The sequence below is a fragment of the Sturnira hondurensis genome, unplaced genomic scaffold (assembly GCF_014824575.4).
Source record: "Sturnira hondurensis isolate 20B ecotype Veracruz unplaced genomic scaffold, ASM1482457v3 Scaffold0010128, whole genome shotgun sequence".
Taxonomy (NCBI): domain Eukaryota; kingdom Metazoa; phylum Chordata; class Mammalia; order Chiroptera; family Phyllostomidae; genus Sturnira; species Sturnira hondurensis.
The window spans coordinates 34,034,830-34,062,318 of NW_028082759.1; the positions used below are offsets into that span (position 1 = coordinate 34,034,830).

The 27,489-nt window shown below is 42.7% G+C and overlaps 2 protein-coding genes across 3 annotated transcripts in view; one reads left to right on the forward strand and one right to left on the reverse strand.

Annotated features, from left to right (window-relative positions):
• Nucleotides 1-12,890, forward strand: part of CSPP1 (centrosome and spindle pole associated protein 1) — a 101,138-nt gene extending 88,248 nt beyond the window's left edge. The window contains exons 27-30 of the mRNA XM_037058676.1: nucleotides 2,365-2,428; nucleotides 9,029-9,138; nucleotides 9,867-10,005; nucleotides 12,047-12,890. Coding sequence (XP_036914571.1) covers nucleotides 2,365-2,428; nucleotides 9,029-9,138; nucleotides 9,867-10,005; nucleotides 12,047-12,258 — 525 coding nt within the window. The 3' untranslated portion in view covers nucleotides 12,259-12,890. The remainder of the gene's footprint in view (nucleotides 1-2,364; nucleotides 2,429-9,028; nucleotides 9,139-9,866; nucleotides 10,006-12,046) is intronic.
• A 992-nt stretch (nucleotides 12,891-13,882) lies between these two features.
• The window catches only part of ARFGEF1 (ARF guanine nucleotide exchange factor 1), a 107,842-nt gene continuing 94,235 nt past the window's right edge, over nucleotides 13,883-27,489 (reverse strand). Inside the window, exons 34-39 of one of the 2 annotated variants that reach the window (XM_037058675.1) lie at nucleotides 26,390-26,522; nucleotides 21,544-21,683; nucleotides 19,897-20,065; nucleotides 18,322-18,460; nucleotides 15,795-15,912; nucleotides 13,883-15,329 (exon numbers count right to left, since the gene is read on the reverse strand). In XM_037058675.1, the coding sequence (XP_036914570.1) occupies nucleotides 15,165-15,329; nucleotides 15,795-15,912; nucleotides 18,322-18,460; nucleotides 19,897-20,065; nucleotides 21,544-21,683; nucleotides 26,390-26,522 (864 nt within the window). In that variant the 3' untranslated portion in view covers nucleotides 13,883-15,164. The remainder of the gene's footprint in view (nucleotides 15,330-15,794; nucleotides 15,913-18,321; nucleotides 18,461-19,896; nucleotides 20,066-21,543; nucleotides 21,684-26,389; nucleotides 26,523-27,489) is intronic. The other variant, XR_005068300.1, reaches the window with a different exon arrangement.

Sequence of the window (27,489 nt, forward strand, 5' to 3'; positions counted from 1 at the left end):
CAGGCATATTGAATTAAGGATTCTAAATCTTGTCTCATCAGTACAGTGGGTAGCTAGAGATGTGCTAGTAGAGAAAGTATATTAAAAGAGTTAAGAACAAGACTCTAGTTTGTTTTTAGCTGTGTGACTTCAGGCAAGTTATTTAATTTTTCTGTGACTCAGCTTCCTATTCTGTGAAATGGGTTAACTGCATCTGAGGATGGCTGTAAGAATTAAATTCATTAATATTTGCAAGACACATATTAATGGTCTAGCATGTAATAATTTAATGTTTATTAAAAAAGTAATAAAGAGCTCAAGGGTTGTGAGAATTGAGATACTACATTAAGAGCCCCTAGAATAGGAGCTGGCCCATAATGAGTGTGCAGTATAAGTGTGTGCTGTCAATATTAGCTGTAGTGGTCAGGCCTGTACAGAAAATAGACAAGGGTGTCACTCTTATCCTGAGGAGGTGACATCTGTGCAAAGACTGAAGAAAAGTAGGGGATGAACCATTTTCACTCAACGAATATTCACTGAATACTTACCATGGGCCAGATACTATTCAAGGTGCTGGAGATAGAGGAGTGAACAAAAAGAACAAAAATCCCTGCCCTCTGGAGACTGACTTTTTGGTAAGAGGGAGAGACAGTAACAAATGTATAAAATATAAAGTATCTTAAGAAGCGAGTACCTAATAGATACTTACTTCTATTAGAACTACCCCACCCTAAGAGGTGACATAGCCTGGGCCGGAGCAGTGGACGTGCAAAGGAGACCTGACAGGAGTGTGGGGACTGAGAGGACTCAGAGGTGGGCTTCGAGGTGTTTGTTGGGAGTTGCTATTTACAGAGGTCAAGAAATAGAAAAAAATTTAGGGCTGGGGGAGAATCCCAGGAACTTAGTTTTAGACGTGGTGAGTTTGAGGTGGCTATTAAACACATAGTTGGAGCTTGCCAGTAGGTAGACAGGAGACAGAGTTCGGGTGAAAAGATCGTGTTTGGAAATAAATTTAATTTTCACACCATTACTGGTACAGGAAGTATCACCCTCATTTTCAGGTTGTAGAAGTAAAGCCTGGCTAGGTTGCTAGTTGCTAGCTGTGGATGTTTTGTTTTAAACCAACAATGATAACAATGTTGCTAATAGCTACCACAACACACACTGTACCTGTGCCAGGTACCTGACATTTATTTCTCTGAAGGGCACACCAAGGCATGCTTATCCCTGTTTATCTGAGGACCCTGCTAGTCGATGGTCCCAGTCAAAGAGTAGGAAAACCTAGATTCGAACCCGGGCTGGACTGTAGAGCTCCTTGTCTCCACACTGTGTGGCCTGAGATGTACTGACAGCTAGTCCTGGCTACTATGCAGGTGGCAGGTTTCTTCATATGTGGCAACCATATTTCTCAGTGATAATATACTCAAATTTAACATATAGATTTTTGGTTAAGATGATAATACCATATTCTGTTGAGTAGAAACTCAGTATAAGCCACTGGTTTGTCTTGGCTTTTTTAAAACAGCTCAGATTTGGGGGTCCTCATTTTCCTAGGAATTGGATGTGATGAGAACTACAAGATGAATCTGGGGAGATTGTCATGGAGAAGCTAGGGCCCAGGTGGCCTCGAGCACACCTTCAGTTGTGTGAGGGGCGGTGAGGCGGGGCAGAGGGTGGGAACAGCCGGCTTGGACCGTTTGGGAAAGCGTTAGATGCCATTAACCTCCTCACAGTTATCAAGCTGGAAAGCAGTAGAGGCAATGGGTGTTAAAAAGATTTAAATTAAGTGTGTGGAGGATAGTCAGTAGAATGTGTTTCCTTGAAAAATGACACTCCTTAACTGGAGTGTTCCAGTGCATCCTAGAATCTGGTGTGGAGGTTCAGGTGTGAAGTTACCTCTCATTTTGTGTTGTTAGAAACCCAACTCCAGCATTATTTTTTTAGCCCTCCCCCGGGTTCCTGTAGATCTTTGTGGCAACCGTGGCCCCATAGGGCTGTCATTATCAGGGGGCAGGCCTCTCCCCCCACCAAACTATGATCTGCTCCAGAGCAGAAAATCTTTTACTCATTTTTGCTTCTCCAGTTCCTAGCATGGAGAAATTGAGCACTGTACAGATTTACTGAGAGACTGAATGAATCTCAGCAATGATTTACAGATTTATGATGTTTAACTGGGTTTATTGCTTCATATTCTGTTCTCATCAGCAGTAACATAACACGTAAGAGAAGGGTGTTTCCTATACTTTTCTGAGCACTGGAATGTAGTATGGGAGGGAAACAGCCAGTCTTCCCTCTCCCCATCCTATTTTGCTAATTTTGGGGACAGTGTGGAAACATATGCCTCTTAGTATGAAAATGGTAATTAATATATGATGTTTCTTTTAGCCCAGAGATGACACTGATGATTTCTTGAAAAATTCATTATTGGAATCTGATAGTGCTTTTATTGGTGAGTATATTTTATCAATCTGTTTGTTATAAAACATGGCTTATAATGTTTTTGAAATCAGAATAATTAAAATTAACATAGCAAGTCATAAGAAGGACTTCCTATCCAGATGGCAACATAGGGAGACACTATGCCTACCACAACCACATCAAAATTACAACTAGATTATAGAAAGCGATCATGGAGAACCACCTGAAAGCTAGCTGAACAGAAAGCCTACAACCCAGGGCGTAAAGAAGCAGCCACATTGAGTGGTAGGAAGGATGGAGGTACATAACAGGCAGGTCCCACACGCAGTGGGTGATTAAGAAATCAGGAGGGACACCTTGGCTGTAGAGGTTCCCCTGAGGAACAAGGTGTTCCAGCTCCACACAGCATTCTCCAGCCTGGGACACCAGAGCTGGGAAAATAAGTCCCCATAACATCTGCCTGTAAAAACCAGTGGGGCTTTGGTTGAATGATATGGAGGATTTCTGGGGTCCCAGGCAGTTCTCTGGAGGGGCCTGTGCCTGGACACACAAACTCAAGTTGCTTGAAACTAGCAGGGGCAGCAGCTTGAAAAGTGCCAGGGGTATGTGGGGTGGAACTGAAGTCACTAGCTTCAGGGTGAGGGCTGGAGGGACAGGGGTCAAGGCAGCTCTCTCTGGGGAAGGAAGTGTGAGCAAGTGTCACTGTTCCATTGCTGCAGGCTGACACCAAATCTAAGCTCTCCATTAATCTGGTTAATACTGTTCGCCCTCCCCAACACATGTGCCCTGCTGGAGACTTCAACAGTAAGCTGCTCCACACAGGCAACCTGTCTCAGCTCAATACTGCGGATTCTCCTCAAATCTCAAAGGTACACAGACCCCTGAGAAGAGCAGTGTTGGCCTCTGTGTACCCCATACCTCTTGCTAAGGAGCCCCAAGCCTTGCACAAGCAGTGACTAGTCTCAACTCATATTGTAACAACCATCAGGTGGCCTGGCAGTGGGCAAGAAGAGCAGAAGCTGCTTTGGTGCCTGAGGATCCAGCTTTCTGCCCTGACTGTGGCAGAGCCTGGCAGCAGTGGTCAAAATGTGTCTATGGCCTCCCAACTACAACACAGTGGCACCAGCTGCCATGGGAACCAGGTAGCAGTGGACCTGAGAACCTGGCTCCCACAATCAACCACATCCCCTACCATGGTAGTGGCTTCCTGATACCCAGTTGACCTGGGCAAAGCAGAAACACTGACCTCCCTGGTCACCCAGGTGGTGACTACCATGATCACAGCCCTGTAACCACCTAGAGGTGCAAGTACAGCATGTAAGAGAAAAAAATTTACACTCTAGCACTGTTTACCACATACAAAAGAGACCTCAAATTATCAACCTACTGAACTGATAAAAATCAACATGGCACCTAAGAAAGGTGTTACTAACTCAGATGCACCTGCACAGGAACAACCTCTCAGTTACACGAACCACCAAGAAATCAAGTCCTGGGAGACTATTACAGAATATTAGATCAGATGAACAATGGCTATTTTATAAGACATTAGAACAGATATTTGTAAAACTTTTCATCCAAAAACATACATTCTTCTCAAGTGCACATGAAACATTCTCAAGGATAGACCATACGTTGGGACACAAAACATCATGTCAAGCTTCTCCTTCACCCACAGTGGTATGGAACTAAAAATCAACTACATGTAACTACAAGACAGAAAACTCAACATATGAAGTCTGTAGTGTTTCTGAATACTGACAATGAACTATAAGAAAGAGAAATGAAAACAATTCCATTTACAGTTGCAACAAAAGGAATGAAATGCCTAGGAAGAAATTTAATAAAGGAGGTGAAAGACCTGTACACGGAAACCTATGACATTGAAAGAAACTGAAGACACAAATAAAAAGATACTTTGTGCTCATGGACTGGAAGAATTGACATTGTTAAAACGTCCCTGCTACCTAAAGCAATCTACAGAGTCAGTGCAATCCCTATCAAAAAACAGTATAGTATTGGCAGAAAAAGATACACAGACCAATGGAACAGAATTTACAGCCCAGGAATAAACCCACCTATATGCGGGCAACTAATTTATGGCAAAGGAGCCAAGAATATACACTGGAGAAAGGAAAGTCCTTTCACTACATAAATAAGTGGGATTGCAGCAAACGAAAACTTCTGCATAGCAAAAGAAACCATTAACAAAACCAAAAGGCAACCAATTGAATGGAAGATATTTGTAAATTTTACTTCCGATAACTATCAAAAAAGATAAATGCACCCCCAGGTTCACTGCAGCATTATTTATAATACCCAAGATTGGAAATAACTTGAATGTCCACCAGTGGATGAGTGGATAAAGATGTGATAATATATATATAATATATACATAATGGAGTATTACTAAGTTAAAAAAGATGAAATATTGCCATTTGGAACCATGTGGATGGATCTTGAAGGATTATCTTCAGTGAAATAAGTCAGAGGGAAAGGGACAAAGTCCATTTGATTTTACTCATGTGAAATATAAAACAAAAGTAACATGAACTAAGAAAACAAAACAAAGTCACAGACACAGAGAACAGAATGGGCATTACCTGTGAGGAATAGGGGTAGGTAGGCAGAACATGAAATAGGTAAAGCATGTCAGCTAGGTGGTGTAATGGAGGGAACTGGACTTTTGGTGATGAATGTGCATTAGAATATAAAGTTTAAATTATAATGCTGTACACCTGAAATTTATTACCAAATGTTACCTCTGTAAAGAAATCAACCCCCGCAAACACCCCATAATATCAATTAGCATTCCCCTTAAAAAAGAAATACTTCTATAAATCTATCCCCTCAAAAAATGATTAATATGAAGACAACTACAAACTCTTATGAAAGAAAGGAAAGGACTAAATAAATGGAGAGATATTCCATGCTCATGGATTGTGAGACTCAATATTAGCAATACTTCAGTTCTTCCCAACTTGATCTATAGATTCAATGCAAACCCAGTCAATACCCCAGCAAGTTATTTTGTGGATAACTGATTCTAAAGTTTATATGGAGAGGGAAAAGAGCCAATACAACACTGAACAGAACTGGAGGATTAACTGTACCTCACTTCAGGACTTACTGTAACAGTACAGTGGTCAAGACAGTGTGGTACTGGCAAAAGCAGACAAGGAGATCAGACTTGAGTGTCCAGACCTACACAAGTATAGTCGTTTGATTTCTGACAAGAGCACAGGCAGTGCGAGTGAGGAAAAGAATCTTTTCAACAAATGGTGCTTCTAGAACTGGATACCTACATGCCCCCTCCCCCAAAATCAACTGAAAGGGATCTTAGACCTAAATGTAAAGTGCATTACTCTAAAACTTGAAGATAACCTAGGAGAAAACCTACAAGAACTTGGGTATGGAAGTGACTTTTTTTTAATAGAACAACAATGGTACAATCCATGAGAGAAATAGATAGACTTCATCAAAAATCAATGTTCTATAAAAGATAATGTCAAGAAAATGAGAAGACAAGTCACAGAGTAGGGAAAAATATTTGGGAAAGATACCTCTGATGTGGGACTCTTACCCAAAATATCCAAAGCATTCTTAAAGCTCATTAATAAGAATTACCTAATTAAAAGATGGGCAAAAGATCCAGACAGACACTTCATTAAATAAGCATATGAATAGATATTCCACATCATATGTCATCAGGGAAAAGCAAATTAACACAACAGTGAGATACCACTCCACACCTTTTAATGGCCAAAATCTAAACACTGACACCAGGAAATGCTGGTGAGGATGTGGAGCAACAGAGCTGGCCCTGCTTGGCGGAGGACTACGGAGTGGCATCAACACTTCGGAAGTTGGGAAGGTAGTTTTGTACTAACCACTGTGCTGTACACCTGAAACTGATATACTACATGTCAACTATGAATAACACTGAAAAGTTTTTTAAAAATTAAAAGAAAATATTTGCAAGACTTCCGCCAAGATGGAGGCATAGGTGGAAACGCTGTGCCTTCTCCCACAACCAAGTTTGAATACAACAAAGTTTTGGAGAACAAAGACACAGCAAAAAAATAGAAAATTGAGTTATACGGAAGTCCGACAACCACTAACCATTCAACGGGGACGGTAAGAGGAGCAGAGCCAGCAGCGAGCAGGGTTGGGCAGGACAGATCCCCCGACCTAGGCGTGCAGGCAGCCCAGAACCAGTTGGGGTGCGGGGCAGACTGACCGCGGTCGCACATTCGCGCACAGTGAGATGGACCACACAGGCCCTAGGGGGCGAGGGCTGACGGCGGTGGCACACTCGTGTGCAGTGGGACGAAACGTGTGGGCCCGGTGCTGGTGGCAGCTGCTGCACCTGTGGAGGCCGCGGCTGGAGACGGCCTATGGGACACCATTGCTCCTCTCTGACCCCGCCCCCACATACAACGTCACAACCCAGCAAATGAGTTGCCCTGCTCTAGTGAACACTTTAGGGCTCTGATCCTGCTATGGAACAGGCACGAACAGCCCAAAAGATGGCGCAAGAAGAACTCAAAGTCCCAGAGCCCATAACTCTAAGCCACCAAGAGATTGCCAGCCTCTCAGATGCACAGTTCAAGACACTGGTGATCAGGCTGCTCACAGAACTGGTTGATTATAGTCACAATTTAGAGGAACATATGAAGGCTAAACTAATTGAAATGAAGGGAGATGTCCAGGAAACCAATAGTGATGGAAAGGAAACTGGGACTCAAATCAATCCAGTGGACCAGAAGGAAGAACAAAACATCCAACCAGAAGGGAATGAAGAAACGAGAATTCAAAAAAATGAGGAGAGGCTTAGGAACCTCCAGGACATCTTTAAACGTTCCAACATCCGGATTATAGGGGTACCAGAAGGGGGAAAGAAACAGCCACGAGTGGAAAACGTATTTGAACAAATAATAAAGGAGAACTTCCCCAGTCTGGCAAAGGAAATAGACTTCCAGGAAATCCAGGAAGCTCAGAGAGTCCCAAAGAAGTTGGACCCAAGAAGGAACACACCAAGGCACATCATAATTACATTAGCCAAGACTAAAATGAAGGAGAGAATCCTAGAAGCAGCAAGGGATAAGGGGACAGTCACCTACAAAGGAGTACCCATCAGACTGTCAGCGGATTTCTCAAAAGAGACCTTACAGGCAAGAAGGGGCTGGAAAGAAGTATTCCAAGTCATGAAATCCAAAGACCTACAGCCAAGATTGCTTTATCCAGCAAAACTTTCATTTAGAATGGAAGGACAGATAAAGTGCTTCTCAGATAAGGTCAAGTTCAAGGAGTTCATCATCACCAAGCCCTTATTATATGAAATGCTAAAGGGACTTATATAAGAAAAAGAAGATGAAAAATATGAACAGTGAAAGGACAGCAAACACACAGTTATTAACAACCACACCTAAAACAAAAGCAAACCAAGAGGACAGCTAGATCAGGAGTGGAACCATAGAAATGAAGAACACATGGAGGGTTAGCAACAGGGGAGTGGGAGGAGGAGAAGGGGGGAGAAGGTACAGAAAATAGCATAGAGGGTAGGTAGAAAATAGGGGGGAGGGCAAGAATAGTGGGGGAAATATAGAATCTAAAGAACTTGAGACACGTGGTTATAAATTAAGGTGGGGAGAATGGTGGGGGAGGGAGTGTGTGGGTGGAGGGGAATGAAGGGGGAGAATGGAACAACTGTAATGGTATAATCAATAAAATATATTTAAAAAAAATATTTGCCCTGGCTCGTGCAGCTCAGTGGATTGAGCGCGGGCCTGTGAACAACCACAGTTCGATTCCGAGTAAGAGCACATGCCTGGGTTGCAGGCTAGTTCCCAGCAGGGGACGCACGAGAGGCAACCATACATTGATATTTCTCTCCCTCTCTCCTTCCCTTCCCCTCTAAGATAAATAAATAAAATCTTTAAAGAATATATTGACAACACCAAATGTTAGTGAGTACGTGGGGAAACTAGAACTTTGTCATCATGTAAAATGGGTAGAACCACTTTTGCAAATGGTTTGGCAGTTCCTGAAAAAGATAAAGGTAGAGTTTCCCAGCAATTTCACTCCTAGGAATACATCCCAAAGAGACGAAAATGTGACCACAAAAAGACATGCACATGAATGTTCATAATAGCATTAATAATTGCCAACTAGAAACAATTTAAATGTCCACCAACTGGTAAATGCTGTTCAACAATGAAAAAACAATGAACTGCTGCTATATGTCACAACACAGATGAACCTCCAGTGTATGCTAAGTGAAAGACGACATACTACACGGTATCATTACTCTTCCATGGAATCCCAGGGGAGGTGAGTCCATTGAGATGAAGGCAGACCAGTGTTTATACGGCTGGGCAGGTGGGCATGGGGAGTGATTGCCAGTGAGCACAACGGAACTTTCTGAAGTGACAGAAATGATCTAAACCTAGATTATAATGACAACTGCACAATTCTATAAAAGCCACTGAACTATGCACATGTATAGTAGGTGAATTTTATTATATGTAAATAACACCTTACAGCCAGTAAAAAGCTGTCTTGGTTTAGCTGAGTAAAACGATTGAAGTGGGGGGTGTTTTACAACTTCTCCCTTGTGTGTTGCTTCTAGGTGCTTACGGCGAGACCTATCCTGCCTTTGAAGAGGATGCTGTCCTTCCGCCCTCACAGCTGCCCTCTGCGAGAGAGCGCAGGAGGAACAAATTGAAAGGACTGGCCTTTGTATGTGTGAACTCTCTTCTCCCTTTCCAGTGCAGGCGCGGGCCTGGGTTCTGGCCCATGCTGAACTGGCGTGGTCCAACAAAGCACGTGCACCCTGGCCGGACTCCTTTTTATTGCTGAGCAATATTCCATTAATGGATATTCCATGCTTTTAAATCCATTCAGTGCCTGATGGACATTTGGGTTGTTTCTACTTTCTGTCTGTTATGAATACGGCTACTTTTAACATTCGTGTCACATTTTTTTGATGTTTCCATCTCTTTTGTGTGTACACCTAAAATTGCTGGGTTTGGGGCAACTACGTTTTCTACCTCTGTCCACTCTGGTAGTGTCTGTGTTGTCACCAGTGCATCTCAGCCTGGAGTTAGAATGTAAGTGTCATAGATTCTCACTTGTTTTTGTTGACCACACTGTGTACTCAGGAGGGGCAACAACCTGTGTTGACACACTCATTTATTCTGAACATGTTTTATGTTGACGATCATTTCTGAAGTTCTCTTCTCTGACTGCAGGATAACAGTCGTCCGGATGTACTGTCAGATGGTCTCTCTTTAAAATCTGAATCCAGTGTAAATGTNGGAGTTAGAATGTAAGTGTCATAGATTCTCACTTGTTTTTGTTGACCACACTGTGTACTCGGGGGGCAACAACCTGTGTTGACACACTCATTTATTCTGAACATGTTTTATGTTGACGATCATTTCTGAAGTTCTCTTCTCTGACTGCAGGATAACAGTCGTCCGGATGTACTGTCAGATGGTCTCTCTTTAAAATCTGAATCCAGTGTAAATGTTGATCAGATTAGAATGAGAAATGAGGAACGAATGCGAAGACTGAATGAACTTCAGAATAAACCTATTAATACAGGTAAATGTCCAACTTTAAGGGCCTATAGCAGATTCTTTAAGGACTTCAATCTGCTTACATGGAAGTTTTCACTTGTGTCTGGGGGGACCGATGCAATGAATTTTCAAATCTTTTTGAGTTGTAGGGCCTATAACACAACTATCCAGCAAAACCAGGACTCAGGATTAATTTTACCTCAGATTCTTTCTACCAGAGAGGAGGGTATATCTTTTCTGAGTACATTCTAAACACATAAAATTTTTGCTTACAGAGCTATCCAGGCTTTGCTTGCAGCAGGGAAAATGACCGTTAGTACCAGCATTACACTTCCCTTGCTGAAGTGAGAGATGATCTGAAACTACTTGAACAACAATAAGAAAAACCCTTCATACTTAAAATTATATCAAATAACCAGTCCAAATAAATGTTTAACTGAAAAAAAAAACTTTTGAGTTTTTAAGAACACGTATATTATAAATTTGTAGTACTACAAAGAAAATTGTTTTTTTGTCTTTTTATAAAATATATTTTTTAAAGATTATACATGCTCCTACTGGGACAAACAAAACCCAGGCATGTGCCCTGACCAGGAATTGGGTGACTTGACCCTTTGGCTCTACGAGACGATGCCCAACCCACTGAGCCATGCTGGGCAGGGCTTTTTCACCTTTTTACTTGGCTTTCAGTACTGTGGACACAGTAGCCTCAGGTTAATTATTTCTTTTTCATACGTCAAAAACTTTAGTTTTCTCATCCTGTGGGGCTTTGCTATCACTGCTTTAGTGACAGGCGTGTTGAAGATTGTTCAGCAAGCACAGGCAGGCCGGATAGTTTCCTAGGCAACCAATGATCTGCTGGCCCTGGATCACCTTGTTAATGTTGATGTCATTAGTTTGGATAATGGGGTAATTTTATAATGCTTAAGTTCTGTTGTTAGTTTTAGCAAATAATAGTCTGGTTGGACAATTTTCTTTAGTCTGTTAAGCTACATGAATTTTCTTACAGCAATGTTTGCAACACATTTTTAGATCTTACCTTTAATACTATATTAATTTAAAACTACTCGCACACTCTCACTAGCAGTCAAGTTGTCATCTGTTCTGATGGTAATCCCATACCAAGTATCAGCAAACAGAAAATTGATGGAGTGGTGATTTTCATATCATACCTAGAAAAATATGGAACAGTGGGAAAGCAATGCTTTTTTTTTTTTTTTAGCAAAAAACATTTTAACTTGTAAGTTTCCTGTTCGTCAATTTCTTTTAGAATCAGTAAGTTGAATATTTAACAGTGATATTAAGTTGAGGAGACAGCATTATAAGCATTTACTCTTTCAGAAGGTGTTCAGCTTCTAAACTTTTTTTTTTTTAACACTGTCCTTTCAAACAGGATCTTTTTGGTACGATGTGGATTGATTGCTCATTAAATTCATTGCAAGGTTCCTTTGCTGGGTAATCCTTCACAGACCAGGAGATGTTATTTAAAAACCAAAAAGAAATTGACATCACAGGGTAGGAAGACAGATTTTCCTATTATTGTATCTATAAGTAAAACATAGATATACAAGTACAATCAATTCAATTAAAAACTATCTCTTAGTGGAGCAGACACAACCTCTTAGAATGGTATATGAATGGAAGTAATTTCACCCCCCTCTAGTGCTTTCCTGAAATGACTTTTAATTTCCTTATAGCAGTATTATAGGTTGGGAGTGTTTCCAAAATCCTGTTAAATCAAACAGACTTTTCATGGTGTCCATTACGTTTCTCCTGAAGGTGACACAAAATAAAACAGCACTCCCACCTCCCCCTTATGTTGGCTGTGGTCGCCTCTGCCATCCTAGGGAGGGTCCCTGTCGTGCGAGTGCCGTGGGGTCACCTTTAGCTGCATTTTTTGTTTCCAAACATTAGCTTCCTTCCTGGGCTTGCTTTCCTACCTCTAGAATAAGGGGTGTCTGGTTAAAGCCTGTGCAGTTGAGAACATAATACTGTGGAGAAATACAGGTCTATGTTCACATCATCTGCCTGCCACCCACCTGAGTCATGTCTCTTGCCTCCTTTAGATGATGAAAGTTCACTGGTTGACCCTGAAGACATCATGAAACACGTGGGTGACGATGGATCAAGCTCTGTAGCAACTGAACCCTGGCTCCGCCCGGGCACCTCAGAAACACTGAAACGATTCATGGCGGAGCAGCTGGACCAAGAGCAGCAGCAGGTTCCTGGAAAACCAGGCACTTTCAATTGGCAGGGCCTGTCTACTGCACATGGTTAAAATAAATCTTTATTGGGCTCAGCAGTGCCTTTTAAGGTGAAAGGAATGTTTACTCCGAACCTTTATGTGCTACTCGGAACCACTTCCTGGAAGTTATTTATGTTCATCTATGTATAAAGTATATTTCCATGATGATGTATATAATGTACATTATGTACAGAAATAAAAGGCCACGATTAATTTATATATAATTGTATAGAATTATTTTTGCACAATTTTGCCATAAATCAGGGTGGTAATGAACTAATGTTATGTGCAATATTGTAAATTGTAAAGTGAATAAAACACAAGTATCTCAACAGATCTGTAAAACCAGGAAACCTATTACATGTATATTTGTTACTGCTATTGAATTCATTAGTGAACACATTGGCTGTAGCTGTGACTATTCCAGTTGCTACATAATGAAGCAAATTATTTCCCTGTCACTTATAACTACTAATTCAGTATAAATGATGGGAGTCATAATTGATTTTATTTTTCCATGAGCCATGCACTAAATGTTACATCTTTCTGCCTCTGTTTTTGTGCCAATTAAATTTACTAATTTATATGATTTAACTTCTTGATAGAAGAAATAAATTATATTTTACTACCTGTGCTGGTTTCTTATTTTAACTGGAATGGATGTCTCTAGACAAGGTGTTCTAGAAGTTAAAAAGAGACAGGGGCACCCAGGGTCAAGGATGGACTAGAATCCTTGCTGCACCCCCACGGACCTTTGACCAAGAGACAGTCTTTCCCGTCACTCCGTAAGAGGTGTCTCTTAAAAGATCCAATTTTGGGAAATCATTTAGCACCTGTAGCACAACAGCCGCGGTACCGCAGCACGTCCTCCTGCAGACCCCCTTCCGCCGGCATAGTCTGTGGCAGTGTGTAATTTCTCATACTTCGAATTTTAGCTGCATGTAAATTTTATACTCAACTTATAATCTAATCATTGTTTTTTTACTATAAAGATTTTTCTTTTTATATCTTTAACTAAAAGTTAGATGAAGGCCTCTGCCTCCCTTAGGGAAAGTTTTGATACTATACCATGAAATAACAAACCAGCAGGTTATCTGAAACACCTCAGACGGGAAGGTCGTGGAGGCTCCGAGATACCTGAGTGACTCCCAGCTGCAGTGCCCAGCTGAGCTGAAACAGGCTCCATCTTGGGAGTAATAAATAGAGTCAACTTAAATGCACAGTTCAGAAACTACTCATTTTCTAAGGAAGATGTGAGAGCAAACACTGAACACTTGTTTTTGAACACAGCCTTGAAAATAAATTATTTTAGCATGTTGATTTTCCTTGTTAATGCCACGTTACCACACAACTTAAACCGACCTCCAGGACACACATACCCTACTGCCAACTGCCCCAAAGAACGCGCTACTGCTTTTCTCACTATTCAGACAGTGTAGCGCTATTCTGGGTTATCAATAAGTACACAAAACACTAAATTATAAATATCTTATGGTTGAAAAAGCAGGGTAATGGGGGAGAATCTAATGTCAGAAACTAGAAAGAAAATTTTAGAACTAAAGAATACTGAATTTTTAGTTCTGGCAAAATATATCCTTCCCTTAATCGTGTGTTTTTTAATAAAAAAATAAAAAACATGAGGTCATGTATTACACAGTTTTGATTGCACTGATGAAATAATCCAAAAACTTTATTGATCTATAACCTGATTAGAATATGCCAGATGAGAATCAATATTGTACAGAAAGTTGTACAGAATTTTTTACATAGAAAACTTTACATCTGTACCATATACATTTTATCCATCTGAAAAAATTTTCTACATCCACTGTTAACACGGAATGCTTGACAATCTTGTCATTTTTTAACCATCAGAACACAATTCACAGTATGAATACATTTCCAGTAAATCTAACCTCCTCAAACCATGCCAGAGTTGTTACTTTAATATATTCAACATTAAATTCTGTACATAAGAGTAAAATCTACATCAAGCCCCGCCACCCAAAAGAAAAGAAAGTGACAGCGACCTAGATTCATTTTGCAGTGATTCAAGTTTCGGTCCGTGAAGGATCACTCCATTTTAATGGCTCGTCTGTTGAAGCCCTAAGAGAAGTATGTCACAGGTAGTTGTGTCAGCAGGGATGTCTCCCACTTCTGCTTGTTGGTCATGATGGGTGTCGGCCACGACAGCGTCTGGGCGTGTTAACCCTTTGCAAGTACCAACCCCTTTCCAAAGGGCAAAACCAAAATCCCCACAAAATAAAGATAAAATGTTCAACCCAGAATTTTTAGTGCATCTGACAAATTATTATAGGTATTTAGCAAATGAATAAGAAAATAAAGAAATAAAACAGTGCAAGAACTATATAATGTCGAAGATTTTTATATTACAGACCTGCATCTCTGTACATTTTTCACAGAAGGATGATTACCAGTATCTCAGATAGCCTGAGTGTGCAAAAATTTCAGAATAAGAATACCATAGTTGCTAAATATCTTTTACCATGAACAATAATTTCTTCTCCCCCCACTCCCCAGTTATAAACATTTTATCCTTCAAAATACAGCTCTCCTGAGTTGTACTTCTTGCAGAAGTTCAAATCTTTACATTTATAGTTCTTTGGGTAAGTTTCACTTCCATACCTGCCAAAAATATGCAGGGTTCTCCCTGCCACTGAAGACAGGGAAGGACGTGAGCGTAAGCTGACACTGGACACGGGCTTTCTGCTCCATGTGAGCCCAACATGGCAAACGGGATCCATCACTGAGAGGGACTGGAGAGTTGCAAGACTGAGCTCTAGTTCTAAGCATCTTTACCAGTAACCCGTAGACACTGATATTCAGAGAAACCATTTTTCAGGTAGAAAACCTCAGCTCCAGGGTCCTTTTAAAGAGCAGAGGGATGTAAACGCCAAGAGAAAAATACTAAGTTGCCATCATTGCTTGTGTATCCCAAGTTCCTGTTCAGATGGTTGTGATATCTGGAAAACTACTCCAATTCGCAGAAAAAATCTTCTAAGAACAGCACGAAGTTCAGGAATCAAGTCAAATTGCATAATTTCACATAAGAGAGGGTAGTAGAATGATGCATGAGCTTTAAACTGGGAGGGAAAACGAATTTCTCCATTAGTAGTGCTTGCATGCCAAACCCCAGGACCCGAAACAATGATGCGCTGATTATGCAACTGAAAGACCAGAGGCTTCCACAAGACTTGCTTCACACAGACACTGCTCATTTGGTTTATCTGCCTTATTTTGAAAGACATCTTCCACTACATTTTCTTGACAAACTTTCAGTATTTATCACTGTTTCTTCCAGGCAATAAATAAAAGAGGCCCAGCTGAAACCACAGTTGAGTTTTATGAGCTATATATAGGTTACTGAAACTACCTTTTATTTGTTAAATAAAATTTTAATTTTCAGGAGAAATTCTACCTAACATTGTAATATAAGCTATTCAATCTCCAGGCAAAGATTATGCATTCCACATTCATAGTCTGGAACTGATACACTTTGACTCTATTAAGGTAGAAACGCTGGGCTAGATATGCTGTCTCGTACTCACCCTGTTATCGCTTATCTTTAGAACTTTAGTTAGAAACAAAAGCAGCAAGTTGGTCCAGGCCTCCCGATGACTCTCTGATGTCAGAGTGAGAAAGTAGCTCAGCGCTTCACTGCACACACTGCAACAGAAAAGGTTCACTTGCACAAGTGCTCACGCACCTGCCGTGCGGACGCTCACCGAGGAAGAACTACTGAGACATGAAGGATAAGGCCCCGGCCGGGTAGCTCAGTTGGTCCAAAGAGCAGCAATTTTCAACCTTTTTGTCTTGTGGCACACATAAACTAATTACTTAAATTCTGCCACAAGGCAAAAAATGTATTTTTTGCCATTCTAACAAAAATAATAGGCATAAATTTGACTCATTCACACCAAATGGCTATTGTTGTGTAGGCTGTTGTCATTTTCTTATTTGACCATCTAAGGGAAAAGAGCTCAATGCACCTGACTAAGGAGTCAGGTGTTGCATGTTTTAAATTCTTGTGGAACACCAGCATGCTGCGGCAGCCTAGTTAAAAACTGCTGGGTTAGAGCGTTGTCCCAAAACACCAAGGTTGTGGGTTTGATGCCTGGTCAGGGCACATACAAGAATCAACCAATGAATGAATAAATAAGTGGAACAACAAATCAATGTTTCTCTCTCTCTAAAATCAATTTAAAAAACTTTTTAAAGATGACATGTAGGGTAATGAATACTAACTGTTAGGAACCTGTTTTTACACACACACGCACACACACACACACAAACAATACACACATAAAAGTCCAGCCATTGTTAATATAATCAGAATAGTTTGCACAACACTGCTATAACCTGGCAGCCAAGGACAGTGGACTGGAATGCAAATGAGTGAACGACAACCTCACTGTACTAGTCAGTGGGGGTGGTAGATGCCGTTGAGTGAGCATGTGTACTGTGTGGCCATCGCATTCGAAATGACTGAGTGAGCAGAGCAATGAGTCTGCATCAGATTTTGCATTAAGCTTGAACCTTCCTGCACAGACCCTATGAGGGTAACTCAGAAGGCCACAGCCATGTGTAACTGGCAGTTGGCAGGTTCATCACGACAATGTGCTGCTCATACCTCACAGCTCACGCAGTTTTTTGGTGCAACATCAAATCACCCAGGTGACTTAGGCTCCCTACAGCTCAGATTTGGTGTCCTGAGACTTCTGGCTTTTCCCAAAATTAAAATCACCTTTGAAAGAGAAGAGATTACAGACTGTTGATGAGATTCAGGAAAATACAGCGGGGCAGCTGATGAGAGAACTGTGGGAGAAAGTAGGGCCCACGGTGCCTACTTTGAGGGAGACAGGCATCATTGTCCTGTGTACAGTGTTTCTTGTATCTTGTTTCTTCTTCAATAAAAGTCTCTATTTTTCATTTTACATGGCTGGATACCTTCTGGACAGACCATAAATACACACACACACACACACACATTTTTTTGAATCCTCACTCAAGGATATACTTATTGATTTTAGAAAGAGAGGAAAGGAGACAGAAGAACAGACATGATGTGAGAGAGACTTCAGCTGGCTGGCCCTGCACGTGCCCCAACTAGGGACCCAACCTGCTGCCAAGGCGCCCTGACTGGGGGTCACCCCGCAGCCGTGGGTGCACAGGATGATGCTCCGGCCAACTGAGCCACCTGGCCAGGGCGGAACTGTTTATATTAAAGGATATCAGCATAAATATTTCTGTTTCCAAATCAAGAAGAAACCCAGTATTAAAAGAAGGCACTGCAGCTTATCAGGAAACCCACACTTCCCAATTTTCTAAGCTTCACTGAGTCCAAAATGAATGTGCAGCAAGCTTGTGTTGAGAGACCTGGGCTGACGCCTGGGTGGGCTCTTCCCCTCACTAGCCGTGTGGGTTTAGAGTCTTCTGAGGCCTTAAAAGTCTCATCAATAAAATGGGGAGGAGAGGCAACGAGATCTCTTAAAGTTCAAAAATGTATCTAGCAGGTCTCTGAGACCCTCTGCTCCCCCCAAACACACAAAACACAATTCAGATGACAGCAGTCTGTCTGAACGTCATGTTTCATCCTTAGTGTGAGTTTAACTGTTAGAGGACAGAACAGTAAGTTGTCACTAAGTAAAAACAATGCAAAAGAAGTAACATCCAAAAAGAAAACTCCAAATATATTTTCAGACTAAATACAGGCAGGCAGGTTTGCACTTTCACAAATGACTGGTTTACAAAAACTGAGCTCTATGACACACACACACAAAAAAGGCTAAAACCTGTAACATAAAGTTTAAAAAATTGTAAGAGAAATGTTCTCCTCTGTCCTGCCTATAACAGCAACAACAGACATGACAGGTTAATCTGTCACTGCCTGCAAAAGCGCATTCCTCTCTAAGACTGTAATCAATTCCTTAGGCCCCAAGTTATCTGCTCGGTCCTGCAGCTCCTAACCCCAGGGTGGCTGTGACTCTGTCCCAGTGCAAACCTCAGAGGCCCCTTCCTGCTCTGTACCAAGCAGCCGCACAGGTGAAAGGCAGAGTTTTCAGCCAAGAGTCTTACTTTAAAAGCCTCTGCTGGACCTCCTCCCAGGCACTAACCCGGCTCTCGTCCATGTACATCCGGAAGAGAATGCGCAGCCCACAGGCCAGGCTGCTCGTCTCCTGTTTCAGAAGGTTGGGTTTGGATTTGCCTTTAAAGCCTGCAGAAAGGGGAAGTTTCCGGGATGAATTCAGGAAGGCATCTTACACAAAGGTACATCAGCCCATACGACAGCACATTTGGTTCCATTCAGCCATCACATATGCCTCTTCCAAAGCAGCGCTGCCCTGAGCCAAGTAGGTGTGCCCGCAGCTCTGTAGGGGAGACCAAGTGGGGCTGAAGGCCCTACCTGAACGTAATTTCTGTTTAGAAGTCCCTCCCCTTTCAAGCTGGGGTTGTGAGATGCAAAACAACTTCTGGCGTAGGAATGTGGAACTCTTCACGTGAAACTGTACTTGAAAGCCCTGTGCAGCCCGCAGCTCGGCTCCCCAACGAACAAGAGCAGACCACGCAGCAGTGAGGCTGCTTCAAGGCCAGCGGTATAAAGGACCAAGTGCATGTGCTAATGGTCTTGGTAGGATGGTGGTAAGAACTTGGGTTGAAGGAGAAAAAAGTAGTCCAGACTCCTCTTTCCTGGAGTGAGGTTGTAAAGGGAAGAGGATGAGCAGATCCACGGGCTGAACTAGGAGTAAGACATCCTAGTCTACATGAAAAACACAGGTGGAAAGCAACCCAACACCCGTCTGACGGTTCGACACTCAGTAAACTCAGCTCCCTTCTGTCTTTTCCTGCCAGATTCTACTGCTTCTGTGCCCAAATGGGCACTGTTTTGCAGCAAATAGGCATTGAGTAACTATTTCTTTTTTTTTTTAGGATTTTACTTCTTTATCTTTAGAGGGGAAGGGAAGGGAAGAGGGAGAGAAATATCAATGCATGGTTGCCTCTTGTGCATCCCCTGCTGGGAACGGGCCTGCAACCCAGGCATGTGCCCTGACTGGGAATCAAACCTCGGTTGTTTGGTTCGCAGGCCCGAACTCAATCCACTGAGCTACACCAGCCCGGGCTACTTCTTAAATAAAAAATTAACAATGTCAATACGTTATAAAGCTTTTTTATATTTAAAATTTCTATCATGTTCTAAAACAAATACACCTCCCCAATTCACACCATTCGCTCTCATTCTGAGACATGGCCATGCCCAGGGGAACTGGAAGACGTCTTTTGAACACAGGCCAGATTCTGTGTTCAGGGCCGCCATGCCCACTGTTTGTCATAAAAGGGCAGAGTTCAGTGTGCTGCCAGTATCAACAGTAAGGCCTGGCTGGGAACAAGATGAAAAGACAACTGGTCAATTCAATCAAGTAACAGGTTGAACAAGGGGAAAACAAACATACCTGGCAGTTATCTGGCTTATTGAAGACCCAAGAGAACGTGTTAACGTTCTAGATTGCCTTCCTATTTTAACTGTTAAGGTAGAAGTTCAAACAGTGACCTGCACAGGCCCGAGGACACAGCCAGTGAATTCCGATGAATGTGACTACCTGCTGTAGGTGCACGGACCGGTGAAGGGGGCAATGCAAGTCCCGTGTAGCTCACCTGCTTTCCAGAGAGCAGTCCTCTGTTCATTGTTGGAATTAAATGCCTTTGCAAACCGATGTGACTCTAACAAGCAGTCCAGTAGCTTAAAGAGTTGTTGTGATGTTAAGAAGCGGTACATTCCTTGGTCTTGAGTATCAACTCGAACATCAAAGTCCACAGCATCTCTCTTTGGGAACAAATACCACCGTGCACACATGCACACAAGTGCACGCAGACACACACAGACACACACAGTCACAGATTTTAGTGAGTTCAGAACTCAATGCTCCCCCAAGACCAGATTTATGAACAAGCCATGGTAACTAATCTGTTCTGTCTCAACAGAAAATCGGGAAAGGTCCATCTCTTGTTACCTCATTTCCAGAATCTTCATCCCATGCGCCCTGGTCACGAGGCACTACCTCCTCCCTGTCTAGAGCCCTCCTCCTAGTTCCTGACTCCAAGGGCCTGTCCCTGTCCCTCCCCTCTCTTCTTCACCAGGCTGCAGGCCGTGTGATTATAATTATTCCCTGCGTAACCTCCTCTTTAATAATTATAATTATTCCCTCACCTCCTCTTTATAGTGAGTGTTTGGCAAAGCTGCCTACTGCACGTCTGTGCCCACACTCTAAAGGTGACTGGAGAAAAACGGACTGATTTCTCTTCACACTCGGTGGGCTCCAGGTGCTGCCCAGCAAGCCTCCGGTGCTTTCCGCCTCCACTTCTCCGGACCACTACCCCGTATTTTCACTTATCTCTGCAAGTAGCTAAAGCTTTCTTCCCAACCTTACTTGGTGGATGACTTCCAATCTCAGTGAGAAACCAGAAGCTATCAGATCTCCAACCAACTCCCCTGAGCAAATGGACTAGCCTCCTTATATTTATAACCCACCCACTGTGCGCCTGCCTGTTACAATGAGTGAACTGTCTAAGCTTCTGTCCAAGACAACCCCCGCCCTGGACACTCAGCACTAGGCTGCATCTCCATCCACTCAAAAGTACTGCTCCAGCAGCTGTCCCTCTCTTCGGCACTTGGTTTTCCTCTCCTGGAAAGCTCTTCTCGGGGCACATGCTGCAATACTGCTAATCTTGAAGACAAAATGAAGCACCCCCTTCTCTTGACCGCCTCATCCTCCTCTAGCCATTACCCCATTCTCTGTACCCCTCGGCAGCAAAACACAGGACAGGATTATCAATATTTGCTGTCTTCAATTCCTCTCTTCTTTTGTACCCAGTGTAATCATTAACATTACAATGAAACACCAAGTCAAAATCACTAAAGTCCACCAAATTGCTAGAGGGCAATTCTCAGAAAATTACTTGACCATTCAAGCACTGCACAGAATTGTTCATACCCTTCTCATTAAAATATTTCTTTCATTCGGCTTCCGGGACAACACGATCTCTTGGTCTCCTCAAACCTCACTGGGTTGTGGTCTCCAGAGGCCTCATCACCAGGAGCTGTAACCCCCGGAGGCCTCTAGGGCCCAGTCCCCGACCCTCCTCTCAGTTCTGTCCTGCCTCAGTCATGTCAGCCAGTGTGATGGTTTAAAATGAGGTCAGTGTGACAAAGCCTTACCCTCCTCCCCAAGTTAAATCTCTAGTTTGACCTCAGCTGTGAATCCCAGACTGGCAGAGCTACCGTCCCTGCTCACGCCTCCTCACCTGTGCAGCTGCTAAGTTTTCTGCATCTTCCTTCTTACTTGTGGCTGGGAAGAACACAATGTTGTCGATAGTCTGGATGAGTTCCAGCTGCACAACACATTTAATCAACAGGGCGGCAAACAATTTTTGTTCTGGATATTCTGTGAGGAAACCCACCCCAATGCACATGCAAACAACAATTATTTTGAATCCTTTGTAATTTCTCTGACATTATAATGCTAAGGAAACATTAACACGTATTAAGATATCCTGCACAAATCACCCTGAGCAGGACACACTCACTGCATTGGCACATAAGCACTACTCAGTAAAAGTTTAATTTAATCAATATTTAGAAAAGCCATAGAAGATTATTTTTTTAAATAAAGTATTCCAAATCATTCAGAACAGTGAATATGTTCAAGTTTCCACTACACATTTTAAAATTAGATTTAGGTTATTCTCTAATAAAATGTAGCAAATGGATTGAAAGCTGAAATTTAAACTTTTACTGTAAACCCGAGTTTGACCTTAAAATACAGGTAACATGAAAACCTATACCAAAAGAAGACAACAGGAACTAGACCCATAGACAGGAAGTGAGAAACAGTCAGGAATTCTGACAAACAGGGCAGTACTGTGGGTTGTTGACCATAGCACATATTTTTCTTGGATCCAAGTTAGGCATTGTAGCTAAAATGACCGTATCTCCTCCAATAGATCCATGAGCAAGTAAGTCTATAAAAAGTTATGCTAAGTGCGTTGCTATAGAAGTAACTGAATCATAAAACAAGTGTTTTCCACATGGCCCAGGTGAGCTGTGCCCGAACTAACACCCTTGTAAGCGGGCAAACCTGCTCAACAGGAGGGCGTTTCTAACACTCTGCCAGCCGGTAAGGACAGACTCATTAGAGGATTCTCCACCCTGCCTGGTGTGGTTCGGTGGGGCGGGCGTCCTCCACAGCCTGAAGGTCACTGGTTCTATTTCTAGTCAGCATACAGGCCTGCGTCGCGGTGCTCGTGTACAAGAGGCAACTGATGGATGATTCTCCCTCACACATTGTTGTTTCTTTCTCTACCTTTCTCCCCCCCCCTTCCCTTCTCTCTAAAAATAAATTTAAAAAATCTTAAAAAATTTGTTTCCCATTTCACTAACCATCTCAAGTTAAGCAAGTGCAGAAGGTCAAGGTTAGGAAAGACAACTCAGCCACTGAGAGCTGCAAGCGCTCGGCAGCGCTGACCGGAGGCTCAGGGCGGCCCGGCCCCTCGGCCACACCTCAACACTGAGTCCCAGGAGCGGCCCTCTGGGGACTTCCCCGGGAGGAGGGTGACTGTCATTCTGTGTCAGGGCAGTGGCTCTGGCACGGGAAGACTTGCAATCCTTCAGTTTCTTTCCACTTTTCTTTACAAATTCTCTTTTCTGAACTCTGAGCTGTGTAAGTTAAATTCATGTTTTAGGTATTTTGGTTATTAGCAAAAACTTGCTTATTATTTACGTCATTAATAAAGGCTTTTTTCCCATGAAGTTTTCAGAAAGGCTGTTGTATTTAATACTTAGTTTTCAGTAATAGATCTCACATCAGAACACAAACACATAAGTCCCATGGTTGTCTCTTCATCTTACATATCTTCTTCCTATTCCTGCAATACAGCTGCGGCTCTAAGTGTACCAATCACTCATTCACCTCCCTCATTCAAGGCACAGAAACATCCTCGGTGGCTGGAGCAAGACTCTGGGCAGCACAGCTGGGACCCCTGCTGGGACCCGCGATCAGGCTCCCACCTCAGCTGCTCAGGGGTGTTAACTGCTATCAGCAGAGTGAAGTGAGAGCAGGCCGAGGAGGCTCCACTCTGGCCGCAGGAGGGGAGCTGGGACCTCCGGTTTCCGGTGGCCTTTCTTAACTGGAGGACGCAGATTCTACCTTCAGTCTCACTAGAAGGACCAGCAGCACAGATGGAGACAATATCTATTGGACAAATTTTACTCGTGACAAGGGTTGACCTGCCAGGGTTGTAATGGACTCATTTCAGGAGTCACCGAAGAACAGGAGTGAAGCTAAGCAAAGATGAACTACGTGGGGCAGCAGGTTCTGAGCCCAGACTCGAGTTGAGACCAGAGGGGCGGTGGTACTTTCAGCAAGTGCAGAGAGAGTGGGACAGCCACCCTTTGGGCTAGCAAAGCACCCAGTCTCCGGGTAGGAGACAGTCGGACAGCAGACGGCCTCCTCCTCTAACAGGAACCGCAACCCAGCACCGAGTGAATGGGCCCACGAGAACATGGCGGCCATCTGCTCCTCCCTCCAGCTCCGACTCTTCTGAGTCAACAGTTCCCATGGTGAATTCTTCCTGAGAACTTGAAGGGGAGTGAGAGCAGGATGTCTGGCAGAGGACAAGAAGCCCGAGCCTCACTCGGGGTGGCAGCGCTGCAGCACCCTTCCTCTGTCAAAGGTATAGTCTCAGATCCGTCAAGCGCAAGCTTTCCGATGTGTGAAGACCAAAGCCTTCCTTTACAGAGCTAAGTAAACTTAAGGTCAGGCTTGGGGCTGAGAGAGAGAAAAGCCACTCACTAGTCTGTCCTCAATTCCTGCATGAGCCATGCTGTTCTCTGGAGAACATGGGCCACTCACCACCATCTCTCTCTCTCCTAAGAAGTTAGCAAGACACAGTGACTGAAGCTAGAAGCTCCTTTCAAGTAGGATAGCAAATCTGTCTTCTCTCAAGAACAAACAAAAGCACCTAGGATTAATTAAAAATTCCCTGAAAAAATTTTAACTTAAAATAGATCAGTGACCTAAATATAAAAGCTAAAAGTATAAAACTCTTAGATGAAAACAATGGGGAAAATCTTCCTGCCTGTTAATCGATTCTTAGCTATGGCATCAAACACATGAGCAACAAAAGGAAACAAAAGATAAACTGGACTTCATCACAATTAAAAACTTTTGTGTAACAGAGAGCATTATCAAAGAAATGAAAAGATGGTCTACAGAACGGGAGAAAATGCAAATCCTGTATCTGATGTGGGTGCAGTACGTGGAGCATGTAACAAACCCCTATAACTCAGTAACAAAAAGACAAACAGCCCAACTAAAAATGAGCAAGGGGCATGAACAGATATTCCTCCACAAAGGTATAGAAATGGCCAATAAGCACGTGAAAAGATCCTCAACACCGTTCATCATTAGGGAAATGCCCATCAAACCCACGATGAGATACCACTTCACACCCACTACAATGGCCACCACACACGACGAAGCAGTGATGTTGGCGAAGATGTGGAAAAAATTTGGATTGCTGGTGGGAATGTAAAATGGTGCAGCCACTATGGAACACATCTCAGTGGCTCCTCAAAAGTGAAATACAGAATTATCATAGGAGCCAGCAATTCCAGCCCCAGGGACATACCCAAAAGAAGCAGAAAGAGGTACTAAATAACACCTGTAAACAGACAGTTGTAGCAGTTGTACCTTTTAGTTACTCATGATAACTAAAAGGTAGAATAAACTCAAATGTCCATCAACAGATGAATGGATAAATAAAATGTGGCATATTTCATACAAGTGACAATTATTTTGTCATACAAAGGAGTTACTGATCCATTTTACAATGTGACAGACTTTGAAACGTTATGCGAAATAAAAGTCAGACATAAAAAAATCACATACTACATGATTCCATTATATGAAATGTGCAGAACGGAAAATCCGAACACAGAAATCAGACTGGTGTTCACTGAGGGCTGGGGAGCTGGAGCACATGGAGGAACAGCCTAGTGGTCATGGGGCTTTCTTTGGGGGTAATGAAGATGTCTTAGAACCTGGCCAGTGTGGCTCTGTTGCCTGGAGCGTCACCCCCTAAACCAAAGGGTTGCAGGTCTGATATCGATCAGGGCACATGCCTAGGTTTCGCCTTTGGTCCCTGGTCAGAGGCGGCTGATAGATGTTTCTTTCTGACATCGAAGTTTCTCTCCGACATCGATGTTTCTCTCCCCTCCCCCTCTCTAGAATCAAAGGGCATGTCTTCCGGTGAGGATAAAAAAATGATTTGGAACTAAATAAAAGTGGCAATTGTACAACATTGTGAATTTACTAAATACCACTGAATTGTTCACTTTAAAACAGTTACTTACATGAATTTAACGTCAATTTAAGAAAGCAATTAAAGCCCTGGCTGGTGTCTCAGTGGACTGAGTGCTGGCCTGCAAACCAAAGGGTTGCTGGTTCAATTCCCAGTCAGGGCACATGCCTGGGTTTCGAGCCAGGTCCCCAGTAGGGGGCACGAGAGAGACAACCACACACTGATGATTCTCTCCCTCCCCCCCTCTAGAAATAAATAAATAAAATCTTTAAAAAAAAGCAATTAAAGCTGTCCTCTTTTCCTGTAGGGAGGAGGCAGTCTTTCCTCAGTGCTATAATTTTCCTTCAGTAAACAAAACTGAACCAATTTAGTACAAAATGGAAGAGGCTCCCCTTCTTTGTGAAAAGAACTGAGAAGGCAAGGACGGCAGCAAAGGTGACATGGGTGTGGGGCAGCAGGGTGGAAAGCACTGGCCCTCACAGTCAGGTGGAAGAGGGCCCATCAAGTTTCACTTTTGCGGGAAAAAATATGGGGAAGGGGGTGGAGAGGGAAGACTCAAGCTCAACATAAACATTAGCCGAAAGCCTTGTGGGAAAAGCTGGCACTGCAGGTGTTAGCAGAGCTCCTGACCATCCTCAGGTGAGCGGCTGATGTTCAGGTTGGAACAAACACAGTAACAAAGTGACCACACAATCAATTACAGTCTATTTGTTAATAATAAGCAGAATTTCATCCCTTTCCTACATAAAATACATCATACAATTTATTTTTACTAAGAGAAATAACTCACTTGCTGAAGGTTTAATTTTGTTGGCTTCTTCATTCACAGTAGAGACAGAAGCCAATGTTGCTTGCTGTCTATTATCTGCAGATCTTGGCTGAATAGAATCATGGATATCTACAGATTTCTGTGATAATGTATCCTAATAAAATAAAAAAAATTCACTATATGTACAATGAATAAAGCTTAAGAATAAAAATAGTTTCTATTATGCTGTGCTTTTTTGTATTCCTATGAAAAATGACATTTTACACACAGTGATTACAGACACAATGAGAAAATTATTTTAAATTACCTATACATGGATGGAGCTAATAAACAGTCTTTAAGAGAAAAGCTTCCTTTCCAACCCCCAGCTTACGCCTGAGACCACCCTAGGGCAAGAAATAAAAATGCTATGCCTTCACTGTGTGGGGTAAGTAGTCAACAGTACCCACCAAGTGTCATGAACTTGAAAGAGATCCCACGTGTGGTGGAGACAGGGAGGGGAGGTTTGCGAGCTTTGTGTCGGCTGAGCCCAGTGAAGCTTTTCAGGGGTGACTTTAGGGAAGGACGATCTGTCACTAGGAAGCAGCAGCTGTGGTCAGTGGGAAGATGACCAACCAGAAGTGCGGTGTCAGGAAGAGGAGCTGAACACCCTACTCCAACAGAGCTTAATCTAGAATTCTGCCCGGGTTACTAAGTGCAACTTGGGAAAAGCAATGAATCTTCCTGAACTGAGGTTTTCTGATCTGACGATAAAGATGCCACTTTCCACACGGCTGTCACCGTCTGAGGCTTACACAACAAACGCCAAGCCCCAGCACAGTGTCAGACAACGTGCGGTAGCTGACATCACTGCAGTTCCAGCTTTCCGTTGTTACAGTGGTACAGTACACTCAGCGAGAAGACAGAAATGTGGTTCGAGAGGAACTCAAACTTCTGACATAACATCCTAGCAGGAAGCAACCTCACCCGTGCTGCTGAACAAACACAGGACCAGCATTCCCAAAAAATAGTGTTAATCAAAATAATATTTTAACTTAATATACTTCAGTTTATAATCTTTTATTCTCTGTCCTATATATAAAATGGGGTAATATGTACCAAACTTGGTTTAAAAAGTTGTT